The 25,910-nt window shown below is 42.7% G+C and overlaps 1 protein-coding gene across 5 annotated transcripts in view; it reads left to right on the top strand.

The window, feature by feature from the left end:
- The window catches only part of MTMR10 (myotubularin related protein 10), a 45,570-nt gene that overhangs the window by 15,322 nt on the left and 4,338 nt on the right, over positions 1 to 25,910 (top strand). For 3 of the 5 annotated variants that reach the window (XR_009007673.1, XR_449781.2, XM_007167506.2), the window contains exons 6-15: positions 5,929 to 6,019; positions 12,166 to 12,349; positions 14,273 to 14,360; positions 14,442 to 14,530; positions 16,898 to 17,028; positions 18,154 to 18,223; positions 18,829 to 18,899; positions 22,609 to 22,778; positions 23,900 to 24,070; positions 25,312 to 25,494. Coding sequence is in view for 3 of the 5 variants with exons in the window: in XM_007167506.2 (XP_007167568.2) it covers positions 5,929 to 6,019; positions 12,166 to 12,349; positions 14,273 to 14,360; positions 14,442 to 14,530; positions 16,898 to 17,028; positions 18,154 to 18,223; positions 18,829 to 18,899; positions 22,609 to 22,778; positions 23,900 to 24,070; positions 25,312 to 25,494 (1,248 nt within the window). In the remaining 2 variants the exon portion in view is untranslated. Of the gene's footprint in view, positions 1 to 1,023; positions 1,281 to 5,928; positions 6,020 to 12,165; positions 12,350 to 14,272; positions 14,361 to 14,441; positions 14,531 to 16,897; positions 17,029 to 18,153; positions 18,224 to 18,828; positions 18,900 to 22,608; positions 22,779 to 23,899; positions 24,071 to 25,311; positions 25,495 to 25,910 lie in introns of all 5 variants that reach the window. The other 2 variants (XM_007167507.2, XM_057543866.1) reach the window with 2 other exon arrangements.

Below are 25,910 nucleotides of genomic sequence, written 5' to 3'. Positions count from 1 at the left end.
GAGGGGCCTAATAAATATTAGTGCTTTAGAGAAATTTTAATGAATTAATTTGAGTGATATTCCACACAGGCGGCTAAAAGCTAGGGACTTTTTAATTGGGTTGTTTTTCCCCTGCCTTCCGGGGAATGTTTATTGCAAACTCGTGGAGTAAGATTCAAGGGCAGAAATTCCTCCTTCTTTGATTCCAGATTTTGGGTTTAGCAGAGGAGTGAAGCTGGTGGTCCTAAAGCCCCCCGGGCCAGTCTATGGTTCAGCAAATGCAGAGAATAGTAACAGAATCTCCAGGAGAAGCCTGCTGTCATGTATCGGGAATAGAGGAATGATGAGGGAGCTTTTGTGCCACCAAAAAGGGGTGCATTTGTTTTCCATGGTCAGTAGACTTACTGCAGTAAATTTTCTGTTGATATCAAAATGTGGCTGTCAGAAAGATGTTAAGGCAGCTGTCTTCTTATGGTTTGGTGAGGAGGTGATAGATTTATTTTTAGAACCAGAGTCAATAGTTTCTTTATAGGAGGGCAAACACGAAATGAATGTCTGAAAATGTCTGACCATTGCAGCCAGGTTATGTAGCAGAATGGTGGTGGGATCTATGGCTAAACATTTTCAGGTAGAGTGTGTATAACTACTTTCTTCATGCTGCAGGATGGGAAATTCAGCTAGATAACTTTTAAGGCTACTTTTAGCCGTTCAATTCTGCAGTTTGTGATTTTGGCATTTTACTAATTTGAGATGCCTATTCTTATGTAGAAAGACTTTAGAATTAATTAGGTAGTAGACTGCATATAACATAGTTTAGCCAAGTTACTTTCTTGAACTCAGATATAGTTGTAATTTAATCACAGCATCAGGAATCTGCTTGTGAAAACGTTACCTTCAGGATGTGTATCATTTCAAGAATAGGGGCACCATGGAACTTAGGAGATGGTGTTAGGACACGATATTTTTAAAATAAGAAATTGATACAGTGGCCCAATATTCTTTTAGAAAGTTGATATCTCTCCCATTCTCTCCTCTATTTTTCAGATGACAGTATTTCAGTCATTGCAAAGCATAATTATCTGGCTCGTTCTTGCACCATCTAGAGTACTTGTTGGTCATGTTTGATGTGTGAGGCAGTGCTCTAAGTTTAGTTGAGGAGATAAAGCATGAACAAATGAAAACAACAGTACAAAGTAGCAGCATAAAAGATGTTCACACATAAATGATTAGCTTCCAAATGAATGAAACAGATAAAAAGTGCTGTGGAAATTCAGAATATCCCTTCCCTGTTGTTGCTGCTGGTAAGTGCTATAGGGGGCCTCATTGAACTGTCTACTCAAAACAGGCTAGGCTGGTCCAATTTTTTATGCCTTTTCCCAAGACCAGGTTTCTGGCAAAAATCCTTTCCCCACTGTTGTAAAATATAAAAAGCAGTTACCTCAGACCCAAAAGAAATATTTTTTTTGTCTTTGTACAGTCATAAGGGGGGAAATACAGAAAAGAAGCATTGGCATTAAGAATATAAATGGAGAAATTTTTCCCTGATTTACATGTTTTCAAACACAAAGGGTTAAGTCATGTATGGCTGCCAAAGCTTAATGGCTTCATGAGTTAAAAACAAAACTTCTAGCACACCGTGTTATTTCAAGTGAAAGTTTTCATCTAAAATTAGGTAACAGTTGGGGAGTTACAGCTTGATTCTACCTCCTGGAAACTTTGAATGCTAAGTTTTCTCTGGAAATGCTTTGATTTTTGTGAATTGTTTTAAAATGACCAGATGCGTGTTCAGAGTTCTCTGGTGGGTAAACCATTGATTATTTTTGGAGATACTGAAAGCAGTTATATTCCTATTTGAATTGTGAAATCTCAGAATGCTAAATTGGTTCACATTTTGTTAATTATTGCTCTAAAGCCTTCTGGTAATCTAGTTGGTATTTCCTGAGTAGTATTATGACAAAATTAGATGACATTCATCCTCATTATTCTTGGATTGTAAATAAGGATTTTTGGGATAGGTCTATGTAAAGAGAAAAGGAATTTGGATATCTAGAATTGGACATCTGGCCTCAAAGCAACTTTGAGCCACCATTTCCTTTTGAAGAACCTTTGCTGAGGGGCAAAAGATTGTTTTTAATGATTTATCACTTACATAAAAAAAAAAAAATATATATATATATATATATATAAAAGATAGTAAGTGAAATATATGCCATTTGTCTCCACTTTATTCTCAAATTAGTTGGCTCTGAACCACTTGTTCAGGCATACTTTCTAGAAATAAGAATTCAACTCATCTATTTAAAGAACAAGTTGGCCTTTCCTGAATTGCCATTTTTGCCTTTAATCTGAGACTTACTCCTCGGTGGCTTTCAGACCACAGAAATACAGGAAACCAGTTTTGTTTGCCCACGTGCCAGCACTGGCTGTGTGTTAATCTTCTCCAGTGCTGTGCCCCCAGCTGGTCTGGGAGGAGAAACCACCAACCGTGGGTACTTCTGGCTTCTGTCCAGAAAAGATTATCAGCCTTGGTCCAAAAATCACCTCAAAAGTAGTTTACTTTTTTTCCTCCAATTAAATATTTACCATAATTTAATGTCTTTAATAAAGATTTTCTTCATTTTCTCTGATAGCCAGGCCAAATGAACTATTTCAGAGGCAGTTTTTAAAGATGTAGAGAGAGTTTTTCTGAAATTTTTTAACACTTAGGGAGTACATTGCAAAATTAGAATAATTTTACATGAAAATGAGACCTACTTTTTTAAGTCAAACTCTTAGTGATGGAATCTAGGAATGTGGGTGTAGGCTTTTTAAATAGTGTGTACGAAAAAGCTCAAGGAAGAGGACTTCTGGGAAAAAGCTCAAGGAAGAGGACTCCTGGCTTTCTTGATCTTCTCAGAGTGTCCTGCAGTGACAACAGGAATGTAACCTGGATGACACAAGTTGTGTGTGCCTTTGTCAGGGTTCCCAGAGGTACCCCGTACTGAGGTTACCTGAGCTAAGTCCTACACACTTGTGGTTACACTGCTAAACAACAGCTATAGTTCAGGCTGTGTCCCCTTCCCCCCCCAAAATCAACCATTGTGCCAGTGATTAAACTGAGTTGGTTTCATATTATTACAGTATTTATAGTCTTCTTTAAATGTGGATGCCATTAAATAAACTCATTTGTTTCCTAACCTTTATAAATGTGAGGTTGTGCTATTTTAAGGGCTTTTTAGAAATGGGCTACGTTGGGTTTTGCCTAGCAGATAGGCTTTGTGGCCATAAAAAACATATTCCATCATCAGTGATGTGTGGATTTCTTTTGTGTAAACAAGGCCCATGACTACTTTCTGAATGTCTCAGAGAAAGTGATATCTAGTATTATTGAATTGGAGCATTTTCCTGACTATATTAGTAACTTATTTTATGAACTAGTATTTTTAGTGCAGCAGCTATTAAGCACAAAGCACCTCCAGAAAGCTACTGATGAGATGGCAGAAATGCAGGGGTCTTCAGGGCTTCCTCAGATCTGTGCAGAGAGACCTCTCCTGGTCTCCTTCTCTAAATTATTAACCTGCTCTCTTCTTCCCTCACTGTAACACTGTACATCCCCTTCCCTGCTGGATTTATTTTCCCCTTTGGCACTTATCATTGTCTAATTTACTGTAGTCTTTCCTGTTTCTCTGGTTTAGTGTCTGTCTTCCCCACTAGAATGTAAGCTTAATGAGAACAGGGTTTGTGTCTGTTTGTTCACTCCCGCATCCCTAGGGCTTAGGATGTGGTGGCGGCGGCTCTGTAAATACCTGTTGAAGGAAGGAGACGTAGTGCCTGCCCTTGAGGAATTGAACTTTGTGGTGGAAGTAAAACAAAGAACCCTATGTCCTCCTTTTTATCCACTCTCATGACTATTGGGTGAAGACCTGGAAAGTACCGCTCCATAAGCACAGTTAACTGAAGAGATGCTTTCTGTTGGAACTATTGTTATTCAGAGAGAACGGGAGGGTTTCCACAGTCAATACTGTGCAATTGGCTCGGTCTGGGAAGGCTGGTGAGGACAGAGACAGCGTGGTTGGCTAAGCAGCAGGGAAGGGTTTCTCGAGCAGAGTGTGGCCGAGGGGATGGCTAGGACTGAGTCAGACACAATATGTGCTTCTAGACCAGGGACGGCTGAGGGGTGGTGGGGAGGGCACAGGATGGCTGGTAGAGGAGAGCTGGTTTGGTGAAGAATCTAGAATAAGAAGGTTTAATTTAGTATGCAGGTATCTGGGAACCACAGCAGATTATCCAGAGAACAAAGTTGTTGGTCAAAATTTGATCTTTGGAAGAGAACCCTTAAGTGTTGTTGATTTTTTTTTTTTTTTTTTTTTTAAGAATGTAGGGAAACCCACAGAGATGCCGTAAGGCGAGTATGGCTTAAGGTTGTGACTATGATGGTGTAGAAAAATGGGACAAAAATGAAAAAGAATCTTGAGAAAAGTGCAACAAAGCTTATAAACTAAATATGGTGCCCAGAGGAACAGGAAGTGAGGAGGACTTTTTCAAGGTGTGCATTTCAGTAGTTTGCTGCTGGAAGAAGTGCTTTAAAGACTGTTGAACAGGTAGGGGATGGGAATGTAGGTCACTGTCTCCTAAATTTCCTGGGTGGGACTCTCATAGAAAGCTCTCCCATAGGCATTAAGAAAAACAGGGTATTACGTAAGTTTCAAGGAGCTTTCTTTGTTGTTGTTGTTTTTAGTCAAAACTAAAACTAATGATAACTCTGTTCTCTTAGATGTATGTTTTAATTTAGTAAGACAGGAAACATTTATTCTATAGAAGACTCTTAAAATATATTTTAAACAAGCAACTGACACATACTTACCAGTCAATAGAATTTGCATCAACCCACCCCAGACACCGCTAATTTGACATGGACTAACAATTAACTAAACTTCTTGCTTGCTCACTGTCAAAAGTATATCATTCTGGCTTAATGCTTTTTCTTCTAAATGATGCTTAATCTTTTGAAGTAAGAACATCTATTATTCTGTCCTTGCATATGTCTTCAGTTTCTTCTGTCTTCTTTGCTCATTTAAGAGTGTTTTCTCCCATGGTCTAGTCCAGGGCTTTATGGGCACAGAGCACTATCCTTCATTCTTTCCAACAGCAGTAGAGGGTAATCGCAGCCATGTTTCCACACGTGGCCCTCCTCCCGAGGCCAGGTGTATGCTAAAGTTATTCATCCTCACCGCAGCCTAGGTATTATCTTCATTGTACAGGTGCGCAGATCGAGGCTCCGAGAGATGAGTTGACTTCACACAGGTTACATGGCAGGTGCTTGGTAGAGCTGGGATTCAAGCCCTGATCTGTTGGATTCCAAAGCCCACACTTTTTCCACCATAGGCATAGTCTCAAACCATTTTATTTAAACACAGTTTTTTTGATGTACCTCTTTGAGCCACCCATGTACCTCTGGATTTCTTACTAATTTTTATTTTTTGTAAGAAAAAGTTGTAGCTTTTCTATTAAGTTTAGATTTTTAATGCATGAGGTAAGAACATTAAAAGTTCATACCTAACAGTAAGCCTTCCAAATTGATGGTATTAAATCATTATAGTCCATAAAAAATGAAACTTCTCTTTTTCTTTTTTTTAGGAGTGGATATGTCACTGCCTTTTTGGAGAATGCTTCATTAGTTTTCAAGTTTTGTTTATCTGAATAAAAGTACATTCTTGTTAAAATTCAACTCAGCAAACACTTACTGAATACTTAGCATGTAGTCACTAAAGATTAAACAGTGTCATGGGGCACAACAATGAATGAAATCCCTGGCATTAAGGAGCTCTTTCACACTCTAGGTCAACAGGAAAACATGGAAATAAGTCTATAATCCCTGCCCCAGATGACACTCCCACACTCAAGGCCTTATTGTACATTTCATTTAACTAAGTATGTTGAAATCAATTCTAAATGTAGAATTTTTCCTAGGTATGCCTTGCAATAGCTCATTATTCCCAGCCAACAGACCTCCAGCTACTCTTTGCATTTGAATATGTTGGGAAAAAATACCACAATTCAGGTAAATATGAAAATATTAACTATTGTGACTAACTTTACATTGTCTAAATTTTATTCTTATGTTTTATGAGAAGCCTCCAAGTACATGAGCTTTAATGATTGTAGAATTATTAGCTTCATAACTGTTAGAGAAGTAAGCACTATATACTAAAAGAGATAACATTTGTCAGATAACATTTAAAAAGTGACGGGGAAGAACCTATAAGCAACTGTAAACATAGGCTTATGAGAATCATGTCAAGTATTTTGCCTGTAGTCACTGGCTTGTATTTTATGATGAAGGAAGATACCTCTCCCTCCCCGCCTATTAATTGGTAACTTGAGATAAAGTAATCTTATCTTTTAAGAAAACTGGCAGAAAATTAAAAGATATTTGAAACTCATGATCTTTTTTTGGCAAGGTGTGATTTCATGCAGAAGCTGAAATAACTAAACTTTTTAGTGGGCTTCATTAAGATTGTCAAAATATTGATTTTATATTTCTGAATAAGATTCATGAAAGGAAGATGAGCATTCATCCAAAGGACAAGTGTATTTTAAACGATTTTTATAAAAGTGAATAGTTCTGTACACATATATGTCATCACCAAGGAATATTCCAAGTGATCGTGTAATTCTTTTTATATACAAATGTAATTTTGATCAACCAGTTTTCTTTTTTTTTAACCTCATAAAAGGCTAGAGAAAAAACAATGAGGTCGTATCTGACATTAGCCCCTCGTAGGTTAGTGACCACATGTCCATTTGCCTGCTGGGTCATGTGCTCTACCAGTCTTTAAGGGAGAGAGATGACTCAGCTACACGTTTATAGTGGAAGGGCCATTCACCCCAGCCAGCATGGTCTGGACGGGCAGCCTATAAATTATTAATTTTACTGGTCCTTTACATTTTGTTACCTCAGAACATATATAGTAATTTAAATAATCTGTATAATAAAAGTATATTCCAGTATCACTGTATTGTAAATGCATTAAAATGTAGGAAAAATACACAGTATCTGCAGATGCATATGGTATAAGTACACTTGTAAACACCATAGAGATGATGCAAAGGTCATAGCTTTTATCTTATGGTACTAACAGAAATGGGATAACGAAATACTTATAATTTAATTTTTCTTATCACAGTGCAACTAATTGTAACCTAGGCTTGACCAATACAACTAATTTTTAAAGTTTATTTCTTGACATAAAGAAAATTCACTTATTGTCCGAAAATAAAGTATTGTAGATCTGCACTAGTAGCTAGGCAAATGTTCCTTTGGCGCATCTTCAGGCTGCAGACCGTGATCATCAGGGTTATCCTCAACAGGATTCTCACCCAGAGTTGCGAGAGAGTAACTGAGATGAAAGCTTCAAGGGGCACAGGAGTCATAGGAGAGCCTTTGATTCCCACTTGCATTTGTTGATGATCAAGACCAATTCTGGATGATACCTTTTTCCTAGTAGAAACGATTCAGTCCAGGGTACAGACCCATGAGTTCTGCACAATGTTCAGCAAGTACAGTGAACTTCATTATGCGTTTGGTGACGTGATGCCTGCTTCAGTTACTTCTCACGGTTGTCTTCATCCGTTCCTCGTGGGCATCTCTGGGTTGATAACAGTTTATTCAGTCCATAGCTTTCCTACTACTGGTTTCCTTATTCCCGTCAGTTACTTCTCTGTATCTTCTCATATGTAGCTTGTGGAGAAAATAACGATTGATAAGTAACACTTAAAATATTCAGGAACACTTTTTATATTGCATCCTTCAGACTCCTCCTCCTTGACAGTCACTTCATAAACATAACACTTGGCCAAAGTTTTGTTAAGATTCCTCATAGGGTAACATCCTTTCATATCCTTCCATGCTGTTGCAGAAGCATAAACTGCACCTTTAAGAGCAAAAGAAGCCTGAAATTTCCACACACTGCAGTCAGAATTCATTAATTTGTGAGTGAAAGAGGCCCAATAATCCACTCTTGAACTTCTGGATGACACCTTGATTCATTGGCTGGATTAAAGAAGTCCTTTTTGCAGGCAGGTAGGTGACAAAGCTGTTCCCACAAATAAGATGTGAAGCTAGAGGATGTCCCCTGCAATTGTCTAAGAATCTTTTAGCTGGCCTTAGGCCTTCTGAGGTTTTCTTTCATGTTCGGCATCACTTGAGTGAAAAGCCAGTCATCCAGGTACTTCTGTGAGGATCCTGAAGTATGGGAGATGCCCAGCACCCACAGACTTCGGGACACTCCACACGCTGACACTGCAGGAGGCACTGGCACAAACAGGAACGATGGTTCTATTTTTGCTCTTTTAACTTGAAAGAAACCACGAGGACGCTGTTTTCACTAGTCAGCTTATTATTGGACAAATGATGTCCCAAAAATACAGATCCATCTTCGTTATACTTCTGGACTAAAGAATTGAAAACCTCAGGTTACCTGCAGCCTCAGTGTTGGCAGCTCCACTGCATGACAGACACCTGCTTGCAGATGCGGTGACATAATCTCAAGGTGCAGTGTAGGCTCACAGCAGAAGATGGACATTTTCAGTGACGTGATTTTACTTTGTAATTTTATCCTTTTTTTTAAACATGGGTCTTAGTATTAGGTTTTCCTTTAGATGCTTATTTGAAAACCACTTACAGAGGACAAAATCCGTTTGAAATAGTGTAGAAATTTTTAAAGTTGGTTGCTTGTCAGTTTTTAAAATATTCTCAGTGTAGCTGTAAATGGCTGTGATTGGTCCTCGTGTCTCGGGAATAGGAGCGCGCCAGCCTTGTGCACCAGGATCCCTGGGGGAGCTTTTAGAAGGACAGCCATGCCGGCCCCACCCCAGGCCCACCAAGTCCGAATTTCCTGTCGGAACCGCTTTGTTGACTCCGCTCTCTTGAACTTCTTAATGATCGCAGTTCTGTTTTTCCCTTCTTCACCCTTCTTGGTGACTTCTCATTTCTGCAGTGTCATCAAAGCGATAGGCTTTCTTTTCATTTGTTGACCACTTTTATTGTCTTTACTGTTGCTTGAGGCCATTCTGAATATGGAGGGGGCTAGTTAAGTGGAAACTCTAAGATCATTTCAACTCGGTCTAGGATTAGACTTGTGAACTGTGTCACGGAAGATAGTGACGGTCAGGAGGGCTGACCTTGTTTCATTTTCAGTTGGCTGAGGAGGGGTGTCCTAAAACCTCAGTCAGGTAACCATCAGGGGAGCCAGATCTTCCTAAGATGACTGGCTTGGCCAGTCTGTTGCTGCAGCCCCTATTAGTAATCCACTAGTAGAGCAGGCCACAGGCATCGGGCCTCTGGGACTGTCTGAAAAGCATTAAAATTTCCAGACTTTGTAATGGCAGATTGGGTACCTGCTACACATTCCATAATAAGCTCTCACTGAAGATGTTGAGTATATCAGAGATCTGGTCCTGGTTGCTGAGAAATGGACAGGTTCTGAACAAGTAAAACCTGTGAAATAGCAAACAGTACAAGATCTTGTAGTTGCTCTCACTTTGTGTTCAGAAAAATTCACCTATTCTTAGTTAGGTCTTGAGACTTGATATGTTTTGCCAGAGGACCAATCTTGTAAATGGTGAGCATGTTCTCAGCCTAGCTTCCTAAGTCTGTAACCTCAGAACACGGAAAAGTATGCAGGTCTGGACTCCCAGCTAGGGCTGAGCTGCCAAGTATTTACATAGCTCTTTACAAAGTTCCAGTGTGTTCTTTCAGCTTCTCTTTTGGTGGTGGTGGTCACTGCCTGGCGGGGACCTCTGTGCAGTGTTGCTTACTAATGATGGTAGCAGGTAGTGTTTCTGTTCCTGGTTCTAACGAGGATGATGTTTGCTGCGTGTTTCTGATAAGTACCCTTTATCAAGTGAAGGAAATTCCCTTTGATTCCCAATTTGCTAAATTTTTCTGTATTTTATATCATGAGCACGTGTTGGACTCTTATCAAATGTTTTTCTGCACTTGCGAGGGTTTTTTCCCCTTTAATTTGGTCATATGATGAATTCCTTAGGTTTTCTAGTATTGGCTAGCTTGCTGTGGTTTTTGGTGCTCTGCTACACAGCGTGTGAAATGGGAATTGCCTGGAAGTTCCACGCAGGTTCCACGTTCTGAAGAGATCACAAGTCCCAGTTCCCCAGCACGTCTTCTGGTGGTTGTTACTCCAGAGCAGGCACTGAGACAGAGTGGCCCACCAGGATATGGGCTTAGAAGTAGCATTTTAATTTTTAACAAGCTCTGTTAAAATCAGAATCATCATAATTATAATTCTGAGGCCACTTAAAGGATAAAATGCAAAAGTGCTAGCCTGGCACCTGAGACCCTTCATAATCTAGAGTAGCGCCATCCAGTAATGGGAATGTTCTTTCACCTGCATCGTCCAGTAGAGAAGCCACTGGCCACATGTGGCCGTTGAGCACTTGAATGTGCCTGGTGCAATTGAGGAACTGATTTTAAAATCTTTGTTTAATTTAAATTTCAGTTGAAATTTAAGCAGCACGTGTGGCTGGTGGTTCCTGTCTGGTGCAGCACGGCTTGAGAGGCTAGGCCCCGTCGCGTTTCCCAGCCTCCCTTCCGCCACCTCTGGCACCCTTACTGCGCTCGCTGTAGTTCATTACTGGACGCTGTGCCGTCCTTCTGCATGTCTTACGTCCCGCTCTGCCCAGCACGCCCGTCTCCTCCTCACCAGCCACCTGCGAGCGTTTGCATTGGCTGGTTCCTCAGGACTCTGCTCAGAGCTGCTCGGGTCGGAGACCTTCCCGCCCCAGCCTGCAGCCCCAGCCGCAGTGGGCTTCCCCCTCCGCCCGCATCACTCTCGTCCACCCGGCGCGCTGTCACCAACGCCTCAAAGTAGGGGTGAAATCTTAGCTCGCTTGTCAGTGTTCAGGCCTTAGCACGTGGTAGGTTCTCAGAAAATACCTGTTTTGCACCAGGTTTAGTAAATAGTCCACGGGAACGGGCGTGGCATGTTCACGGGACAAAGAAGGGTTTTCACGGCTGCAGGAGGATGGGAGTTCGGGAATAATGGGCAGTAACGGTCAGGGCAGGTCTGCGAGGACTCTTTAAGAGAAGTTGTTTAGGTTTGCTGGATTCAGTTGGAAATGAGTATGATTGCACAGTTGGGGGCAAGGGTAGCGTCCTGAAAGCCTGATTTCAGGAAGTGTGTCCTGTGGCAGCTGCAGGCTGGTCTGAGTGCAGCAGAACATTGGTCGGGCTGTCAGCTGAGAGACTGGCCGTGGTTGCAGCCTGCACAGGGAGACCCTGGGCCAGGAGAGGGATGCCGTCTGTCACGCAGATCAGGCTGCCTGTGGGGATACCTTCTTTCTCTGTGGTCACTCTGAGGCCCTCCTGAGGCTGTGCGCATGCTCCCAGCAGGTGGCCGCGCCTCTCAAGTGGAGAAGGCTCCTTGCTAAGGAAGGTCAAGTCTAGGCCCTCTGCTGAGTCTCCAGTGGCCTGGCACTCTGGTGGAGGCTAAGGAATCTATGTCAACTTATCAAAGAAAAATCGTGTAGAGATAGGAGACCAAGAATGTCATAGCGAGTCATACATAGAAAAGGGTTAAGAAGTAAACACTGGAAAGATGAAAGATTCGGACAGCTTGAGAACGGAGGTGATTGTTGGATACGTTCATTTTTCCAGGCAAAACATGGGGAGAAAACTAGCAGTGACTTGGATTTACGCCATAGCTTGGGGTAGGGAGTTGAGGGAGACTTGTGAATGGTGTCCGTAAACCGGTAGGGATAGAAGACAATTGAAAGTTAAGGAGGAAACGTGAGCAGCAGGCATCGGTCACCCTTTCAGAAGGTGGCCAGTAAAAGGGAGGGGAACTGTGTAGCGTAGTAGCAAGAGTGGTCCAGTGTGGTCACGTGAAAGCCCTTTCAAAGCCAAGGTTGCCCGTTTGTGAGTGAAGGCGTTGAAGGCAGAGCCAGCGGAAGGACAGGGTATCGAAGGTGCTGCAGGGTGGCGACGAGCTGGACGAGGACGGGACACAGTGGGCTGTTCTGCGGGGGGGCCGCCCCTTCCCCAGGACGGCCGGAACGGGTAGGGGGGCCTTGGAGAGACTGGAGACAAACAGGGAAGAGGTGCCACATTGCAGTGTGCTTGTGACAGGAGGCACGGAGAGAGGAGAGGGAATTTGAAGCAGAATTAATACTATTTGCTTTTTCTTACAGCCAGCAAAGCTAATGGAGTACCCTCAGGAGGTGGAGGAGGCGGTGGCATTGGAGCTGGGGGTGGCAGCAGCCAAAAAACTCCGCTGTTTGAAACTTACTCAGACTGGGACAGAGAAGTCAAGAGGACAGGTGCCTCCGGGTGGAGGGTTTGTTCCATTAACGAGGGCTACATGATATCCACCTGGTAAGTCCAGCTTTGACAGTGTGGTTCATGCCTGGGAGTGACTTCTTAGGAGTAATCATCAAACTCTGCTGTCATTGATAACTTTCAAGTTATGGCTAATGGAATATTTATTTTTAATAATGCTTTAATGAATATTTTGTTTTAAAGATAAGGACTTTTTTAAACATAATCGCAATGTCAATATCCATTGAAAGAAATTGATAATAATTCCAGTAGTATTGTCAATCATCCAGTCAGTGTTTATTTGCATTCGTATCTTGTAAGTGTCTTTTACGGTTGGTTTGTTCAGATCAGGGTCACACTGAACTTGCATGATCTGTCTCAGGCTTTTTAATCTATTACCTGCCATTTTTTTGTTGTTGACAAAACTAGGTCAAATGTTCTATGGACTTTTTCCCTTTCTAGATATTGCTGGGTTTATCACTGTGGTGTCCTTTAATGTGTTCCACTGTCTACTGTATCTGAAATGTTAGCTAGCTCTAGGGGCTTAAATAATTACAGCTGACCTTTGAACAACACGGATTTGAACAGCATGGGTCCACTTTTATGCAGATTTTTTTTTAATGGTAAATACTACAGTACTGCAGGATCCCCGTTGGTTGAATCTGCAGGTGCGGAACCATGGGTGTGGAAGAAGCACGTATAGGGAGGGCCAACTATAAGTTATATGCAGATTTTCGGCTGTGCAGAGGGTCTGCACACCTAGCCCCAGCGTTGTTCAAGGGTCAGCTGTAATTAGGTTCCGTTCCAGGTTTGGGGTAAGAACGCTTCCTCAGGTGGGCCGGGCACCCCCTGTGGCATCACCGGGGCTCCAGGCATCACTGTGACGCTGACTGACCTGTGGGCCCCACAGCAGTCAGCCTGCTCCACCCACTGCTAAGTTCCCCTTTTACAGAGTGGGTTTAGCTGCCAAAAATGGTTATTCATTAGCAGTGAGGATCATTGCCCAGATCCATCATTTACTGAGGATTGCTACTGGTCATATTCTAGTTCTATCGAACTCTTCTCTCAGCAACTCTTTAGTACCTGAGATACAGTTTGTATGAGGAAGGCAGTATCAGTGTTTACTTTTTCCCCTTTACTTAACCAGTTTTCAGAAGGAGCTCTTTCCTAGAATCCTCCAAAAGTGACCAGAAAATTCTTTTTTAATTTTTTACTTGTTCAATATTATTTAGTATTCGGATTTGGGGGTGTTTTGTTTTAATGTCATTCAAGTCCTCCTTAGTTTTTTCAGATAAGCAGTGTTGTGAACAAAGTACGAGGACCTTCTAGGAGTGCAGTGCTGAGGAAGGGGCTTGGGAGCACGCGGCTTGAGTCTTCCTCTGCCTCCCCTTGAATTTGAACTTTGTGGCCAGCGTGCATTATGTGTTGAGAAGCCTGTGACAGGGCCTGCCTCTGTCCCCTACCTGGCCATGTGAGCAGAGGAAGGAAAAGAGATGTCTTCAGGTGCAGTGAGCTTGCCCGGTAGTAACTGCTCTCTAACCCACGTCCCGGAGTCCACCTGCCTTTGGAAGATGGGAAGCAGAGAAGGGGGAGATGAGAAGGGGGTGGAAGCTTCTCGGGAGATTTGTGGGCTTGGTTTGTTTTGGTCTGGTGTGCCTGGTATCTCCTACCCATAGCCTGTTGAGAGAACGATGGTGGACATGTTTTTCAGAAATTGCATATGTTTGATTAATAGTCGTTCTGGAAAATATTTCAGATGCTTCCTTTGGATTGTTCCCCCGCTGTAAGTATAACGACTGTGATAATTGAGCACATCGCACGCGTTTTAGATGAGATGTCTAGGCTCATCAGTGGCACCCATGGTGCCCACTGCACGGCCACTGAGTAGGGTGCACGTTAATTAAACGTTGGGTCTGCAGAGCACGCTTATCCTGCCTGAAGCACAGGCTCTTACATTACAATTCGTGTTTTCCTCTCCAGCCTTCCAGAGTACTTTGTAGTGCCAAGTTCTTTAGCAGACCAAGATCTAAAGATCTTCTCCCATTCTTTTGTTGGAAGAAGGATGCCAGTAAGTGATATCTGTTGGATTTCATTAATACTATTGTCCATTTTTCCCCCCAGTTAAGTAAAGACTCTGCTTCTCTCCTAGTTCTGGTGCTGGAGCCACTCGAACGGCAGTGCTCTTGTGCGCACGGCCCTCATAAAAGACGTGCTGCAGCAGAGGAAGATCGACCAGAGGTGAGCGGGAGACAGTCCTTGGTACTTGGGCATCTTTCGTTGTCATAGAGAAGTACAGTAACCTCCTGACTAGCTAAAGATAGCTGGGAAGCACCGTGTGTTCCATACAAGAATTACCACTGTGGAGAGAATTGAATATATTGAAATTAACATTTAAGTTATATTAAATGTAATTTAATACTTTGGCTTATAAGACACTTGAAGATCTTACGTTGCTGACACTTTTCTGTAATGTTGCTTCTAATGAGCTTTCAAAGTGCAGTGATTTCCAGTTGAGACACTTCAGGACACATCAGATTTTTCTTGTAGTTCGATGTGTCCTAGGTCTGCCAAGTCACGATAACTAAAAGTGGTGTAATTGGCTACCATGAGCAAGTTTGCTGTCATCTGCCGAAGTCCCCAGTGACCTCCGTGTCGGTGAAGCAGGAGGCCTTTCTCAGGCGTCCTCACGCAGTGGGCACCGCTGTTGGCCAGGCTCTCCCTGGGCCCGGCTTCTGCCCCCCTCCACCTCCTGAAGCTCCTCGTCCCCGCTGCACTCCATGCCCCTGCCAGCCCGTCCTCCTGTCTCCAGACACGACTTAGAGCTTGTCTCAGGCCACCTCCCCTTCCCATTCTGTATTCCCTTCTGAAAGAAGTTCACCCGCGTCAGTGGCTTTAGTGACTGTCAGATTTATATCTCCAACCGAAGTTGACACTTTCCACGTGGAGGTCTCAAAGGCCCTTTAAATTCATGTTCAAAACCAAACTCAAGTATATGGGCACCACGCGCCTCCTGCCCCACCCCACCCCCAGCCTGCTCTTGGGAACCGAGGAGTCACCCTAATGCCTGTCGTTCACTTCCCTTCACGTCCAGTCCGTCGTCAGATTCTGTCCTTCAGTTTTCAGACACCTTACCCCTCTCCTTCCACCCCAGCTCCACCTCTGCCAGTGTGTTGGAGGGGCCTCATCCTTCCTCCCGTGTCTCATCCAGGACCACACCCTGTCCCTTCTGGGCTCCGGCCGCCCTGGGGTTTTGCTGGTCTTTAGTGTCTCCTGACTTTTGGCTGTGCTGCCCCCTCCTCCTGGGCCACCTTCTTCACGCTGGTCCATGAGCACTCCGTACACGCACACCCACACACACACACCCCGCCACACACACACACACCCATCACTCCGTACTCGCTCGTTTTCTGCACCTGCATTCAGACGTCACTTCCTTAAGATAAGCCTTCCCCTGTCTCCCAAATTAGATCTGGCCTCAAGTTACACATTCGCTATATCGCTCTAATTTTCTTCTTAACACTTATTTCAGTTCCTTATTGTACGTGTGTGTTACAGTTTGATTACTGCCTGTCCTTACGAGACCATGAGGTGACAGAACTGTGTCTGTTTTGCACACCATTGTTCAGCTATATTCAGCACCCAGGAAATACCTGCAATTGAATATTTATTCAATACTTATCCAATAAATGAGGAACAAAGGAAAAGATCTTAGAAAGCAGGTTCAGAGAGCCTCAGAAATTGTGTATCACAGTCTGTTATTGGGACAGCCAGGTCGTCCGTTTTTTCCACAGTGCCATAACTGACAGCCACATTTGCTGAAGCAAATAACTATCAAGTGACCCTCAAATGACCCTTCAGTTTTCTGGAGAGGGTGACTGCAGTCCCATAGGTCTGTATTCTCTCGTGGATTTAAATTTCACTTTAACCACGTTAGTGATTAATGTCCGTTCTGTCCTACCTTGTCCTGCCTTGTGGACATGTCGCTGATTAAGTGCTCCGTCAGGAGTGTAGCTGTGAAAGGCAAGGCTGCAACACTGTTAACTAGAAAACCTTAGAACCAGTGGCAGTTTTAATTATTTAACTTATTAAGGGAAGAATTACTTTAATTCCCTTTGTTTTTTCAGCTATTCTGTTCTTCGTAACTAGGACAGATTCTCTTTGTCGTCCAACCTCATCTCCACCCTTTTTCCCTCAGACACGTCATCATTGCCCCACTGGCCCTCGCTAGGTTTCTCCAACAGCCAGGCTTCTGTTCTACCACAGGACCTTTGCACTAGCAGCTCCTCTGCCTGGAACACTGTCCCCCGTCTTTGCACAGCTCCTGGCCATTTGGGCTTCAGCTCCGGTATCGTCATCACAGAGGAGCGTTTTCTCACCACGTGACCCGAGCTAGCCTGCATCCACTACGTTCCATCACCCTCGGCGTTCACCACGGCCTGTCATCTCTCCTCAACCCCCCCCCCCCCCCCCCACCGAGAGCACAGACTGCATGTCCCTCTCTCTGTCCCCAGCCCTCAGAGCAGTGCCTGGGCTCACAGCAAGCACTCAAAAAATGTATGTTGAATACGTGAATGAGTAGTGACTCAAGGATTTTGTCTTTATTAGGATTTGTAATGCCATAACTAAAAGTCATCCACAGAGAAGTGATGTCTACAAATCAGATTTGGATAAGACCTTGCCCAATATCCAAGAAATACAGGCGGCTTTTGTAAAACTTAAGCAACTGTGTGTTAATGGTAACTTCATTTCTATTTTACATATATGTAAATAATGAATGGGTGATTATATGAGGCATTGTATGAGGCATGTCAGGAAAAGTGACATTACTTAAAAATTTAGAAATAGGTATATATTTAAGTAGAGGCTTGTTGAAATATTTGTACAAATTATTATTGTATGAGAATGTCAGAAGCTCTTAGAAAATGAAGTTTAAGCTGCTTTCAGTTTTGTAGGAAAAGTGCACCAATTAAATCACTTTCAGATCATGAAAGGTCTGGTAGGATGCTTCTGTAAAAGTGTCTGCTCAGTAGAACAGCCTACTACCTCACAGACAAACTTATGAAGACCTTAATGTATTCAGTTATATTTTGAGATGCGTGACTTGACATGAATTTCAAACAGAGCCATGTTATAATCTGTGCAGTCTCAGAGTTCCCATATGTCTGTTAGAGCAGATGCTTCTGGGGTGCTTTCGATGTACCCTGGAGGGATGACTCACTTGAAAGCACCTTTGGTGTGAGGTGTGCACAGAGAGAGCCCCTTGTCAAGGGGCGGCAGGACTGGCGCCGGCTTGGAAGGAGAGCTGGGAGGGGGTGTGCTTAAGAAACACAGTGACTCTGTCTTTCAGCCGTCCCGTGAGCAGCATGTGGCTGAAGCGTGAGGCAAGGGGCACCTCGAGACAGGCCAGGACAGGCCCCGCCAGGAAGCTGCCCCGTTTCCTGCAGGGGTCAGCCACCAAGGCCATGAGAACCGGGTGCTGGCAGCAGGGAGGGAGGGGCAGGCCTGCGGTGAGGAAGCTGAGGAGGGGGCCGGGGTCTGTAGCGCTTGCTTAGGGGGCAGGGGGCGGAGGCGGGCAGACTCTCCAAGATTTCCCTGGGAGAGCCACAGGGGAGGAGATGGAGACCTGGGGAACGCTTTGTTTTGTTTCTTGCAGAATTGTGACGTGCCTTCTTAAATGTTTTTATGACTAAATGCAAATGCATGACTTTCTTAAAGCGAGCTTTTAAATGTTAAAAACTGATGTATCACCTAGCTCTCAATTTGATCATGAAAAGTAAGCTTAAGAAGCCAAAAGTGTTATATGCCTATATATATGTGAGTGTGTGTGTATAATTACATATGTATAATTATATTAATTACAGAACCATTTGAAGAAACTGAAGAGAAATGGCTGTCTTCACTGGAAAATACACGGTGGTTAGAATATGTAAGGTTTGTACAACTGCTTTCCTTTTTTCTTAACTTATTATTTTGAAATAATTATCGAGTCACAGGAGGTGCAAAAATATTACAGGACCGTGCACTCCTCACCAGCCCCCCCAGTGGTAACGGCTCACATAACTAGACTATGGTTATCAAACCGGGAAACCGACAGTAGTACAAACTACAGTTCTTATCCAGTCTCCCCAGTTTACACGTGCTCTCATGTGTGTTTCTGTGCAGTTTTAACGTGTGTAGATTCACGTGACCACCAGCACAGTCAGGATGCAGAGCTGCTCCGTCACCAAGGCTCCCACCCCCAGCCCCAGCAGCTCCATCCCCATCCCCTGGGAACCACTGATCTCTTCCCCGTCTCTGTAGTTCGGTGATGTCAAGAATGTCATGTAAATCAACAAAGGTTAATGAATTTCCCTGATATAAAAATCAAACTGTACTCTGTGGATGAATCGTATAAATACTGAAGAAATTCCACAAGGTTATAGAGAATATAAACACGTATCATGAAAGATCAGATTTGCTTGACTTCACGTACTTTAAAACATATATTCGTGGTGGAAATTTGGTCTTTAACAGTATTTTTCTGTTTCTCTTTCCAGGGCATTCCTTAAACATTCAGCAGAACTTGTGTATATGCTGGAAAGCAAGCGTCTGTCTGTAGTCTTACAAGGTAATTCATTACTGACAACACTGGTCCCCCGGCCAGCCATCTTGACTGGGGATCCACACCCAAGTAATTACATGCATCTTAGCCGTCTCCTACTTACTGCATGCCACCAGATAGATACACTACAGATCCCGCACATTATTGAACAGTGGCACAAAGACCTCAGACAGAAGAACAGAAAGGAGTCAAGACTTTCTGCCCTGTGTTAAATCTGCCTTCCTGTATTATGGCAAGGGTGGGTCACAGCCCTCATTGGATTCAGACAGAGTATTAATCTCGGCAGAGCATCCTTTCTCTCTCATCTTGCTATCTTTCTGATTCATACAAATTTTAGTTGAAATGCCTCTGGCTCATGCTAGATTGTGACTTTAAAGAAACAGTTTGGTCAAGAAATGGACTGAACTGAGTAGCCAGCAATGTGAATTTTGTCTAGTGTTTGGTAGGAATAGATGTCAATAAAAAAAAAAACTTTCAGTTAAGCAAAGAATAATTGTATATTAAATAACTTTACAGCTAATAGCATTTTTAAGCTTACAGATAAAGTTTAATAAACCACAAGCTACCTGATTTTATAATATATTCATGCATAGTTCATGAATATGCTGTGCTACTGAAGCTTACAGAAGTATTTTTACCAACTGTCAAATTCAGCTGACTTTAACAAAGTAAAGTGACAAGACAAGCCTTAGGGGGAAAAGAAGAAGAGTAAGTCACTGTTTCCAGTAATCCTTAGCTCATGCCGGCAGCGCGTATGTAATTCACAGACACATGCAGAGCCAGCCATTGAGAACCCGCACCTCTCGCAGCCAGTGGTGTTCTCATCCTGTTCCGGAACCCTACTTAGTACGCTTCTTCATGCATTTGTTGCCATGTAAAATGCCTCAGAAGAGATACTGAGCCTGCATTTTACTAACACTTTATTTTAGAATGTGTTTTCTAAACAGTTTATTGAGGTATAGTGTACATACTATAAAATGCACCTGTTCTGAATGTGCAATTCAATAATTTTTAATAAACAGAGTCCAGTTTTAGAAATTTTCTCTCACCCCGAAAAGATTCCTTGTGTCCCAACCCCAGGCAACCACTAATCTGCTTTCTGTCTCTCTAGATTTGCTTTTTCTGGATGTTTCATATAAATGGAATCATGTAGTATGTGGTCTTTTGTCTCTGGCTTCTTTCATCTCACATGCATGTTTTTGAAGTTCGTTCACGTGGCATGTCTCAGCAGTTTGCTCCTTTTTATTTCTGAGTAGTGTACCATTGTTGTAAATACCACATTTTATTTATCCATTTACTTGTTGGTGGACATTTGGATTGCTTCCACTTTCTGGCTGTTATGAATTATGCTGCTTTTAACATTCACATAAAAGTCTTTGTGGGGACATATGTTTTTCTTTATTTTGGGTAGATACCTAGAAGTAGAATTGTTGAGTTTATGGTACATTTATGTTCAGCTTTGTAAGAAACTGCCACAGTGTGTTCTAAAGTGACCATACCCGATTCCCCTTCCCCTCAGCAGTGTGTGAGGGTTTGTTTCTGCACTTCATCGTCTGCTGTTAGGAATGTAGTCATTCTAGTAAGTGTGAAGTGGGAGTTCATTGCAATTTTTATGTGCATTTCCCTAATGCATATCATGTGCTGATTGGCCGTTCATATATTGACTTTGGTGAAATACCAAATCTTTTGTCTATTCTTCAGTTAGGTTGTTTTATCATTGAGTTCAAAGAATTCTTTACAATTCTAGATACAGGTTCTTTGTATCTTTATAAGATTTGCAAATATTTTCTCCTAGTCTGTGGTTTGTCTTTTCACTTTCTTGATGACTTTTGAAGCACAAATTTTGAAATTTTGATGAAGTCTAATTTATCCATTTTTTCTTTTATGAATCACATCTTTGGTGTTATATGTAAGAACTGTTTGCCTAATTCAAGGTTATGAAGACTTTCTCCCATGTTTTATTCTGTAAGCATTTTATAGTTTTAGCTCTTACATTTAGGCCTGTGATTCACTTTGAATGAATTTTTGTGTATGATGTGAGGTAAACATCTATATTCATTTTTTTTGCATGTGTGTTTATTGAATTGTCCCAGCACCATTTATTGACAAGACTGTTCTTTCTCTATTGACATGCCTTGGCAAAGGTCTGCTGACTGGCTCTTTATTTTTGGACTCTCAGTTTTATTCCATTGATCTTTATGTCTGTCCGTACGCCAGTACCACATTATCTTGAGTGCTGTAGCTTTAGAGTATGTTTTGAAATTAGGACATGTAAGTCCTCCAACTTTGTTTTCAAATTGTTTTGGTTATTCTAGGTCCTTTGCATTTCTTTATAACTTCTAGGATCAGCAAAAAATCCTATTGGGATTTTGATAGGAATATGTTGAACCTGTAGATTGGGGAGAATGCCATCTTAACAATATTCAATCTGCCAATCCATGAAATGAATGTCTCTCCATTTATTTGGGTTTTCTTTCATGTCATGTCAGCAGTGTTTTATAAGTTTTTAGTGTACAACTCTGGCACTTATTTTGTTAAATCTCCCTGTAAATATTTTATTTTTGATGCTATTGTGAATACAGTTGTTTTCTTAATTTCATTTTCAAGTTTTTTGTGTACTCGTTGTGATTGTGTATAGAATTCCTGCAATCTTACTAAACTCATTCATTAGTTCTAGTAGTCCTTTGTGGGTTCCTTAGGGGTTTTTTTACGTACATACATGTGTTGTCTGCAGACACAGTTATTGCTTTTTCCTCTCCAATCTGGATGCCTTTGATTTCTTTTTCCTGCCTAACTTCCCTGTGTAAGCTTCCAGGACAATGTGCAGTAGAAGTGACAAGAGCAAACGTCCTTGTCTTGTTGCCCATCTTAGGAGGAAAGCATCCAGGCTTTCACTAATAAGAATGATGTTAGTTGTAGGTTTTTGTAGATTCCTCTTATCGGGTTGATATTCCCTTCTATTCCTAGTTTGCTAAGAGTTTTTATCCAGAATGAATGTTGGATTTTCATCACACAGATGCTTTTTATTCATCTAATGAGATGATTGTGTTATTTTTGTCCTTTATTTTTTTATTATGGTGTGTTACTTTGTCAGATGTTAAACCAACGTTTCATTCTTAGGATAAATTCTTGCATTCCTGAGATAATTTGGCTTGCTTATACTTTGTTGATGACTTTTACATCTAATCATAAGGGATATTATTTGATAGTTTTCTTCTGATTTCTTTGACTGGCTTTGATATCAGAGAATTACTGGCCTCATTAAAAAGGAAGCTACAAAAGATGGGAGGGAAATATTTGCCACCATTTTGGATGATGGTGGACAATTCCATTTCTCTCATTCACCTCTGAGTCACCATATGAAGCTGTCAGTAGAAAGATTGAATGATATTTAATATCCTTGGCACAGAAATAGAATGGACTCTGGAAAGATTTCTACCACAAATCATGTAAATGTAAAAAGTGTGAGGGATATGCTTCTAATTATCTGGAAAACATTCATAGATAAAAGGCCATCTCCTCATTAAACATTACTTTAGTTGATCTAAAAGTTTGTAATATTTTAGAGTGGCTGGGCCTGAATGAAATTTTGTAACATGGGTGATTTTGAAGGCCGCCCAGGCACAGAACACTGAAGTATATACTTTGCCTTTCCTTCCTTTCTCTCTTAGCATTTTTCTACGTACTAATCATTTTCTTTCCATCTTATTGACAGAGGAGGAGGGAAGAGACTTGAGCTGTATTGTAGCTTCTCTTGTTCAAGTGATGCTGGATCCCTATTTTAGGACAATCACTGGATTTCAGAGTCTGATACAGAAAGAGTGGGTCATGGCAGGATATCCATTCCTGGACAGATGCAACCACTTAAAGAGATCGGAGAAAGAGGTAACAAAAACCTTCATGCCTATTATTAGTCCTTTAGTGTGCACAGGATAAAACCTTTCGTTATATGAAGAGATGCTCCATCCGTAAAGAGATGAGGAGACTTTTTAAATATTGCCTTCAGTACATCTTAGCTTCTTGGTCCAAGACTGACTCATGGATTAGAGTCCAAGTTGAGGTACTTATGAAGATTCTCGTAACTATATAGATAAAAGTCTTAAAAAATTGCCTGTTGAATTTCTCTGAGTTGAAAACTGCTTGAAGAAATGCTGCATTAACTCTTCTGCAAGCAGACAACAAGCATGTTAGATATTTTGAAAAATCAGGTTTGGAATATCATAGTTTCTTAAAATGGGGCACGTACATTAAGAATGGCAAGTTGAGGGGGCATCTTTGTAAGAGCTGCGGGGTTGGTGGCTGCCTGGGTTCCTAGTGGAGCTGTGACAGGCCCTGCAGGTGTCTTGTGGTCAGGGTAGCTCCCGAGAGCACACTTTGACTCGTGCTGTCTCGTGTAAAACAGTCTCTGTCATCTGAGGAAACCTCAACAGTGAATGCTTCACTTCTGAAACGCTAGGACTCGGGGAAGCACTGGGCAGGGTGCAGTAGCTGTCACAGTAGCTGTCGTAAGCTGCTGTACTTGGGGGTGCACCACGTGACCCTGAGGCCACACCAGCTGTTTTCTGAAACTCCGGGAAGGTTTCCGGATGCTGAGTCTGCAGGGTGCACCAAAGAGTTGTTTCTTGGTCTTGGGGTTTTTTGGTTTTTTGTTTTGTTTTAAATGTTCTAAAGAATTGTTTCCAGGATCAGCTGGAACACGTGAAACACGTATTTCACTGTCCCCCATTCACATGGCCACGCCCTGCCCGTCTGTCGACTTTGCCACTTCAGCTTGGTGGACTTGGCGGGCAGAGGAGGGCTGTGATGCGTCTCAGGCCAGCCTAGTTCTTAGGTTAGACACGGCCGTCTAATGTGCTCACGTACCCTTCGCTCAGCTTCAGAGCCAAGTGCTGAGGCCTCGCTGTTTTCTTATTAATCTCTTCCTTCATATCAGCAAGAGGTTTGGAAATAGATGTGGACACTGAAGGGCAGCGTTGAGTAATCCCGTTTCAACGTGTGTCCGCCAGGCTCCCGTGTTCCTGCTGTTCCTGGACGCCACGTGGCAGCTGCAGGAGCAGTGCCCGGCGGCTTTCGAGTTCTCCGAGACCTACCTGGCGGTGCTGCACGACAGCACCCGTGTGGCCCTGTTCGGCACCTTCCTCTTCAACTCCCCGCACCAGCGCGTGCAGCAGAGCACGGTGAGTGGCGCCCGCCGTGGCCGGCGCGAACTGCTTTATTGAGATAGCGTTGAAGTACAGTCAGCTGTGTGTTTAAACTGTCTTAGCTACCATTTTAAGCGGTAATTTCTGAAGGAATTATTTAAAGTTGGTTAAAAATCCAGGAACTTGAACTTGTATCATTTTTATCAGTGAGCGTTTTATGTATTTCTCTCTGATGTTTATTGTTCATAATAAGCCAATTGAAAGATGTAAATCATTTTAAGTGCCGTAAATGTCGTGCTTTTGTATTTATATTTTCACATTTGGGCTGTCTGAATGGGTAATGGATAAGATCCTGTTTGAGGACATTTGTTTCCTAGGTCAGTAGAATATAAGTTGTACAAAGCAAATTATTTTTCTTCAGGAGTCCCGTGGAGAAGGATTTGAGAGAGGAAATGTAGGCGTGACGCGAGACTGCGGTTCTCTCTGGGCGCTGCTTACTGGATGTGCTCAGACCCTCATGCCGCGTGGCAGTCACTTTTACGTTAGGGCCATTGGTTTCTAGTCCCAATTCCTTGACTGAGAGGAAGAACCATGAGTAAGGAGGGTCTCAAGCCAAACTTGAAACTATCTATAGCTTCTGGTTGCCCCTGGTGGAACCTTCCGGAACCACAAGTTGTGTCTCACCCACATCTGGAGCAATGGGTATAGCCAACAAATGCTGCAGTGACCCCTGAGAGAGACAGAAAGGACAGCTCTCGTGGGCCTTCAGGAAGACTTTGTAGGAAGGGGGGCTGCCCTCACAGTGAGCTGTGGGATCCTCAGGCCCGGGTCTGGGAAGGTGCTGAGCCTGGATTCCTCATCCGTGAAACTGCTCCATCAAATCAGCAGTAGAGCAGACATTCTGTGAGCCGAAGCCTCATGCAGAGCATCCTGAAGGAATGCGTTGTTCAGGCTTGGGGCTGTGGATGTATAAGGAGATGGATCCGTTCAGGCCATGGCACCAGGGAGAACTCCATTCACGAGTCATGCTCACCAACACACTCATTGCCCAGGGGCCCAGCTCCCCTCTCGGCGCAGGGCTCCGCGCGCTCCTCCGTGCGAGGCGCCAGGAATGTCTGTTCTCGGGAAGCGGAGCATGCGGCTCCAGTGGGATTGGAGTCGCTCTCGTTCAGAAAAGTTCGTTTGTATGATGATGAATGACCGTCAGAAATGAATTTACTATGAGAAAATCTTAGTTTGGCATCTTTCCACAAATGTTCAAATATTTTATTCTGCAGGAATTTGCTATAAGCAAAAATATCCAATTGGGTGATGAAAAGGGTTTAAAATTCCCCTCAGTTTGGGACTGGTCTCTTCAGTTTACAGCAAAGGATTGCACCCTTTTCCACAACCCCTTTTACATTGGAAAGAGCACGCCTTGTGTACAAAACGGTTCTGTGAAGTCTTTTAAACGGACAAAGGTAAGTTACAGAAATGCACTAACAATAAAAACCTTGTATTTGCTCACACATAACCAAAAACATCTTTTTCAGAACAGAGTATTAAAAGTCCAGTCACTTCCCATGACAGCATTGCCAGTGCAGGTTTGGAGGGGTCATTCACTTTCTCACTCAGATGACCCCGCCCGACTTTTCGTCTTGCTGTCTGAGGCCCACACAGCCCTGGTCGTCATCTCAAGAGTCAGCAGTTGCAGCCCTGCACCCAGGGCCCTGCTCCTGAAGCCCGTCCACTCAGCCTGTTCTAGAATCAACAGGTCTAGCTTTTTTCTGACCAGAAATCTTAGAAATTCACACTTCAGCAAATTATAGGCAGACCTCGTTTTACTGCACTTGCTTTATTGCACTTTGCAGATACTGCATTTTTTACAAATTGAAGG

Source organism: Balaenoptera acutorostrata, chromosome 3 (assembly GCF_949987535.1).
Source record: "Balaenoptera acutorostrata chromosome 3, mBalAcu1.1, whole genome shotgun sequence".
NCBI lineage: Eukaryota > Metazoa > Chordata > Mammalia > Artiodactyla > Balaenopteridae > Balaenoptera > Balaenoptera acutorostrata.
Note: the sequence above shows the minus strand (reverse complement) of the source record. Positions and strands in the feature narration are given on the sequence as shown.